This window comes from Epinephelus moara, chromosome 22 (assembly GCF_006386435.1).
Source record: "Epinephelus moara isolate mb chromosome 22, YSFRI_EMoa_1.0, whole genome shotgun sequence".
Lineage (NCBI taxonomy): Eukaryota > Metazoa > Chordata > Actinopteri > Perciformes > Serranidae > Epinephelus > Epinephelus moara.
The window spans coordinates 36,526,593-36,534,340 of NC_065527.1; the positions used below are offsets into that span (position 1 = coordinate 36,526,593).

At 43.1% G+C, this 7,748-nt stretch overlaps 1 protein-coding gene across 1 annotated transcript in view; it reads left to right on the forward strand.

The window, feature by feature from the left end:
• Positions 1-7,748, forward strand: part of LOC126383469 (putative ferric-chelate reductase 1) — a 285,727-nt gene that overhangs the window by 214,225 nt on the left and 63,754 nt on the right. The window contains exon 9 of the mRNA XM_050033980.1: positions 4,829-4,936. Within this exon, the coding sequence (XP_049889937.1) occupies positions 4,829-4,936 (108 nt within the window). The remainder of the gene's footprint in view (positions 1-4,828; positions 4,937-7,748) is intronic.

Sequence of the window (7,748 nt, forward strand, 5' to 3'; positions counted from 1 at the left end):
CTAATGACTAATGATGGCAGCAGCAGCAGGAGGCATCTGGCAGGACCACGGCAGCAGCACAACCACACACGTCAATACCTTGGTATCTGGCTAGATGACAATCTTAATTTTAAGCACCATACTGAAATTTTGACTGCCAAATTGAAGACAACACTTGGCTTTCTGTACAGAAATAAGAGCTGTTTTCCTTTTGTACACAAGAAAAAAATTGTAGAATCTGTATTTTTGTCTGTTTTGGATTATGGTGATGTTATATACCGAACAGCTGCTGTCTCTACACTGAAATCACTTGATGTTGTCTACCACTCAGCCCTAAGGTTCATTACAGTTGATCCTTACAGCACCCATCACTCCCACCTTTACCAAAAGGTTGGCTGGCCACAGTTGGCTGTGAGGCGGGAACAGCATTGGTATTTGTTCATTTATAAAGCTTTGATACAGATGCTTACACCCTATATTTCATCACTCTTAACTCTGTCCTCACATAATCATGGTACTCATTCACAGAATAGGCTGTTGCTTCACACTACTTTAATCAGAACTGAACTAGGAAGAATGTCATTCTCTTACAGTGCACCTTATTCTGGGAGTAATCTACAAAAGATCTTAAACTTAGACACTCTGCCACCCATATGGCAGTTTAAGTGCCTTGTTTTGGATCTTGTTTTAATTGAATGTAAATGTTTTTAACGATACATCTACACCTTAGCATGTTTATCACCCTGTATTTCTACTGTTAGAGCACATTTATTGCTAGTGTTGTTTTGTATGATTTCATTTTTGTTTTAATTGATATATGCATGATTGTTCTTTGTTTGCCTTTTAATTGTTTAAATGTCTGTGTTCATGCTCGGCATCATTGAAAATTAGGGTCTCCCTCAATTGATTTCCTGAGTTTTAAATAAAGGTTTGAATGAACATTGGTGAAACAAAACAACCACTCCACAAGCACATGACACAGCACAGGAGAGCCAGCTTGTCAGGTCAAGACTCAGCTGACCGTTTACATCTAAAGGAGAAGGGACACTCCTTCAAGGACAGCAATGGTAAATGGACCTGCATTTTGATAGTGCCTTTCTAATCACCCAACCACTCAAAGCGCTTTTTACACTACGAGTCACATTCACCCATTCACACACACACATTCATACACTGGTGGCCGAGACTACCATACAAGGTGCCACCTACTACTCAGTTATTGTTTTTTTAACTTACTCGCACAGCATCATCAGGAGCAATTTGGAGTTCAGTACTTTGCTTAAGGATACTTTGACATGCAGACAGGAGGAGCCGGGGATCGAACCGCTGATCTACCGATTGGTGGACGACCCGCTCTACCTCTGAGCCACAGCCGATGTTCACAGCTTGGCCAAAGAAGAAAGATGGTTTGAAAGAGGCATGAAAGAAGCCATCTACATCAAACTGGAATGTCCATTGTTAAACAGAGAAGGTGGCCTACGACACCACTTATCACCCACCTACAATGCAGTCTTGGTATCCCTCCCCAGATGACTTCACACCCATACACACCTGGTTTCATCTAGCCCTAACGACACACCTGATCGCCAGGTTGGTGAACGACTTGCATGTGACCTTAACGACTTTGAAACTAAGAGCTCACATGTGACCTCAACGACTCTGTAAGGGTTCACACCCACACAGAGTTTAAAGCCTGCGATGGCGCACCAGTCAGTTAGAACTGAGGAAGCTTCGTGGATGAGAGGCGAAACATCTTCAAGAAATGCAAGCAAGTCCATTTGCCTATGATATAGCACTTATGATTCCACAGAATGGTGATACTGTCCACATCACCTCGCCATGTGGCTGCACATTTGCTTTTGTGTGTTTGCCGCGAGATCTACCCATCGTCACCACTGGTTCCTCGACTCCTTTCCGGTCCTGACCAACTCACAGCCTGCCCCTCACTAGTGTGTCTGCTTTTCCCATGTGTTTTAAGCCTAGTTCACATTACATGATTTTCACCCTGATTTTGCATTGCAGAGACTATCGTAATCTTTTGAGTGTTCATACCTGGCGACGTGTGTTTCTGTCAGCGGGAGTCTCACCAACTGCGTTACGACCTGTGTGTGTACACCACCGAGCCGTCACTGACAGAGCCCCAGATAATGCAGTGACGTCACCAAACTTGGAGACGACACATCGTAAAGGCATGGATCTTCTTCCCAGTGTTGAATCAGATCTGCCTCCAGGGCCTGGATCCAAACACAACGCGCTACCCGTGATCCTGTGGACGCCGCCATTGTTGTTGTTGCTTGCTGGCTTGTCAGTGTTGCCAGATCTTGGGAGAGAAACAAGCAACCAGGGCTATGGAAACAAGCCCAAAAGAAGCGACTATTATGCGTTTAAATAACTTATTAGACGGATATATATAGAGAAAGGTGCCGTTTAGAGAGCAAGCCCAAATAAGCAACCCCACTTTAGAAACAAGCCCAAAGTCACAGCTAATAAGCCAACCTGGCAAGTGGCAACCCTACAGTTTGTCCTCCTCACATTTCTTTTGTCCTCCTGCGTGCTGACGTGGGACGTATCCCACCTCTCATTGGCTGATGCTCTTTGTCAGTCCTGTCACACTTCTCCAGTTTTCTAGCATGCCAGATATCCAGTCCCAGTCACGGACGAGGGGGTTACTTGCTTGTAGGCTTGTTCACACATGAGGACTCCTCGTGACAGACTATCTGCCGACTCACCTCCGACCCAAGGTGGCTCTCAAGATCCTCTGTGACGTCAACATCACGGTAAAAATCGTGTAATGTGAACTAGGCTTTAGTCTATCGTCCTTCTGACTGAACTTTTGCTATCGCTTCATTTGTATGTAGACACCTATGGTGGCTCTGGTTCAGAAGGTAGAGTGTGTTGTCCACTAACTGGAAGATAAGCGGTTAATTTCCAGGCTGCTCCACTCTGCATGTCAGTGTGTTCTTGGGCAAGATACTGACCCCTAAAATTGCTCCCAAGCTGTGTATGAGTGTGCGTGTGAATGTTTAACAGGTGGCACCTGGTGTGGTAGCCCTGGCACCACTGGGTGCATGAATGTGTGAATGTGGAATGTTAAAGTGCTTTGAGTGGTTGAAAGACTGGAGAAGTGCTACACAAAATCCATTTACCATACCTTTGCTGTACAGTAAGGAATTATTATTTTAGTTATGCTCACTTTCAGTTTGAGCTTCAAATAAAGTGATGTAGATAGTAAATCAATAAACCACAGATTGCTCATGCTTCTTGTCTTAAAGAACACAAGCCACTGGCTCTTTATGTCTTACTTCTTTTTACTAATGTCACACTGTTCCGACATCTCAGCTAGTACAATTTTATCTTATCTGATACATAATGATCACACTCAACTAGCTGGAGCATTTTCCAAGTACTGCAATACGGATTAATTGTCAATTTAAAGCCTCAGTGTGTAAAAATGGTGAGTAACAGTGACATCAGCGGTCAAATTCTAGATTGCAGGGCTCACTCGCGCTCACTCGCTCACCCCTCCCGTCAGGTAAGTGACGGTGGCCTCATAGGACAGAAAGCCTTGCGCAGACAGAGATGGCATCATCCACGAGTTTTTCAAGTTTTTCAGGAGTAGGCCTATCTAGCGATGAGGTGAAAATTTATTTAGGAATCTAAACCATGTTACGATATTGTAGCGACCCTGCAGTAAATGTTCTGTTATAATGTCAATGTTCTGTGAGTTAATGGCATGTTTGGGATTGAATGAGTATAGGTAGGGGGGCGGGGTGCGAGCGTGACGGGGATGAGAGCTGTGTGAGTGCGCATGCTGGTGTGTGTATGAGCGAGCTGGAGGAGAGAGCAGGAGTGCACAGTTGGAGTTACAGCTAAGTTCTTGTTTGTTGGTTGTTTTGGCGTAGTTACAGCCAACAGTAACCTGTACTGTTCAGTAATAAAAGGTGGTTTGCCGAATAACTGTGTCATCCTTTCCACGCGTCCTGGCGGACACTACAATATGTTATAGCTTACCAGTGAGATATAGGTTATCTGTGTGATATAACATTTTGTTAGGAGTGTTTTATCTCTAATTGTTTTGGTAACACGAGCAAACATTAGCACAGTAATGCTAAAATAACACGTTTTATGTGATAGTCATGGCACAGTGCGACAAATATAGGTTGGTACGATTATAATATATGCGTCTCCAGAGTGTTCTTCCACAGGAGTTTTTTCCACCTGGAATAAGCAACGCCGATATTCACTCGCGTTTTGTCCCGTCCTCGCTTATCTGATCTTTTTCTTTTATTTGGTGGTGTGGTTTCCCTCTTACAGGGCAAAACATGTGTGTGGTCCTCCATTTAACGTGCGACAGAATCATAAAAGTACAAAACAGGTTCACGCAGAAGCGCCCCGGATTGAGCTTCACCTTCTCCAGTGACGGCAAGTTCTAGATAAACGCAAAAGGGCGTGTATCTCTTTCGGCCACTGTATTCAAATATGGCGACGCAAGAAGGCAGCCTCCAGCATACCGCGCCCTGCCTGTGTATATATAGAGAAATCATTCTAAGCCTATGACAAAGCTTCCATTTGTATGTGAATTGCATTATACTTTAGAAAATATATATTTATGAAAGCAATAGTTGATATTTGCTAATAAACAACCACGTAAATTACACATTGTAACTTTAAACTTCACCATCTACACTGTGGTGTGTATCATTTTAATTGCTGCTTGCTACTGCAAAGGGTAACAATATGCAGAAATGAGCACGTTGCAGCATTAACAAGATGAGTAGCAGCAGATACTGGCACCATTACACAGCTCTACAAAGAATTCAGCTGTCTGTTCAATGCTTCTCTCCTATAGGAAGAATCCAGTTCCATACAGGCACCTTCATCAGCACTGACAAGGTGGACATTTCCAGACCTCGGCTGGTCAGAAAAGCTGGTTGGCCTTATATCATTAAAGCACATGGTAAGATCCTGCCTAGAGTGTTGGCTACAGTAGTACTAACTAAAACCACACAATCTTTTTCATACTAGCAGCAGTATATAGGCATAGTGATGTCTGTTACTTCAAATTTCTAACATTCTGACATTTCCTTGCCAATTTGTCCAAAACCTGCAAAAGTGATGCCTTAACATCAGCCTTTGTGTTCACTATGTTTTAACCTTTAATTTGCCTGTTTGCATCTCCTGATAAACCTCAGCTAGTTAAAGGTGGATTCAGTGATTCTTATCCAATACACTGTTAGTCAAATTCAGCAAATATATTCTCTCATGGTCAGCTACCTCTCCTGTCTGTGTGCACTGAAAAAATACCTTCATGGAAAATACACAGTTCTGGCTCAACAGGGAGCATTAGTGCTTGTGCAGAGAACAGCTTTAAAGCCATGGAAAATAAGAAAAGCAGTTGGAGCAAGAGGAACGGTACGTTTGACAGCACATGATGAGGTGCAGAAATTCTCAGTGCACTATGAAGAAGGAGAAATGGCTGAGAAACAGCCAAAGAGGAGAAGGTAAGAAGAACAAAAAAAAAAATCCAAAAAACCCAAAGTGATATGATTAGGTTAGGCCAAGAGCTACTTTAACATCACTGAGGCTTTTCAATGGTGGAGAGTTCAGAGGCATGGAGATGGATGCAGAGTTTCTGCTAGACAGGTGGATAACATTAGTTTTGCAGATTCACAGAGCTAATTCCTGTGGGCTAACTGTGAGTATCACTGTCTGTACATTTACTCTGTATGCCATACAACGTTTTTTGCAAAGGATTTTATAGATCCAATGATCTACAAACAAGTTTGGGTTTTTTAAATCAATGCACATACCATTACTTTCCTTTCGAGCTGAGCAAACAGACATTTCTATTTCATCTCACATCTCCCTCTACCGACTGCTCTACCTCTTCCTGTACTTGCCCATGAGGAATAGAGCATTAATTTATTTGTGATTTTGCTGGGAGGACAGCAGCTTCAGAGGCACCAGCACTGGAGGTCTCAGTGTGCTGGCGGCCAGTAGTAGTGCTCGGTCTTAACCAGCAACTGAAAACTGCTTATCCAGCCAATGTCCAGGAAGTTCTGGATCAGACCCCTGGCGAAGGCCCTTTTGAAACTGAAGGAATTATCATTATTATTAGGGCCCGAGCACCTAGCGGTGCGAGGACCCTATTGAAATGCATGGATTTTTTATTATTATTATTCTTCCTCCAAATGAATTGCCTTTTTCGGAGGCTTAACATACCTGAAAACACATGAAACTTTGCAGATACTGTATATCAGAACTGGTGAAAAATTTGATATTTTAAGGGTCTCATTCGCGGGTTCCAAAAAATGGCTCAGTAGCGCCCCCTACAAACGTTTGAGGAAACAGCCCCTGAAGCTAGTTTAACCTACATGTATGAAACTTGGCAGGCTTATGTAACCCTCCGAGACGTACAAAAAAGCCTCTTGGAGGCATGCTCTAAACCCAACAGGAAGTCGGCCATTTTAAATTTACTGTGCAATTTTGGTGCATTTTTGGCCATTTCCAGGGGTCATAAATGAACGAACTAGTCCTAGAGATTTCATCTGATCAACTTCAAACCTTGGTCTATCCCACCCCAAGACCTTGAAGATGAAAAGTTATCAAAAGCTTGAGTTTTCATCAATGCGTGTGATGGCGTCAAAGTTAGGGGTCTCACCACTAAACAGGAAGTAGTTTATAACTCCAGCATACATGGTCCAATTTTGGCCAAACTTCACAGGATTGATGACAGTCCCACCCTGAACACATCTACATGTCAATAATTAGAGATAAACATAGCGCCCCCTACTGGCAATGGGAAATGTCATGTTTTAGACTTTAATGTACATCTCCTAAAGAATTGACCAGATCCACTTCAAACTTGGTGAAAGAAGTCATAAGACGTTGATGACGCTTTATTGTGGAAACTGTGAGTTTTCGTCGAAGGACGTGGCCACGGCATGGCGGCGAACTTTGATGTTTCGCCGTGATGATAAACGTTGCTGTAACTTGACTCCACCTGGGAATATCTTGCCAAAACTTCACACATATGATGACAGTCCAGCCCTGAACACATCTACAGAGGAATTTTGAATCACTGCCATAGCGCCACCTTCTGGCAACAGTAAGCTACTTTATACATTCTTTGATGTCCCGCTTCTAGCAGGTTAATCAGACCCACTTCAAACTTGCTGGTCTAAGTCCTTAGACCTTGATGATACTTAAAAATGAAGCTTTTTAGTTTTCATCAAACGCTGTCACCGTGGCGCCACCTTGTTTGCCATCAAACACGATGTTGTTTTGAAGGGACAAGGGATGCTTGAAAACTCACCAAACGTGGCATACACATCACAGGTCGCAAGTCCTGTTGTCCGATGTGATTTTTGTGCTTTGATGCACCAAGATGGCTCAACAGCGCCCCCTAGAATATTTCAATTATGCAGCCCCCAAAGCTGCTTTGACCTGCATGTATGAAACTTGGTAGTCACCTGTAACATTCTATTATGTACAAAAAAGCCTCTTGGAGCCATGCTCCAAACCCAACAGGACGTCCACCATTTTGAATTTACTGTGCAATTTTGGTGCATTTTTGCCCATTTCCAGGGCTTGTAAATTAACGAACTTGTCCTACAGATTTAATCTTATTGGCTCTAAACTTGGTGTATGTAAGCATGACTACGTTGTGACCAAAAGTTATCACATGATTTGCCCAATGTTGAATGGTGCGCCCGCTGCCGAGCGTTGAATCTTGAGGTCTCGCCATGAAAAACGAAATTGCTGTAGCT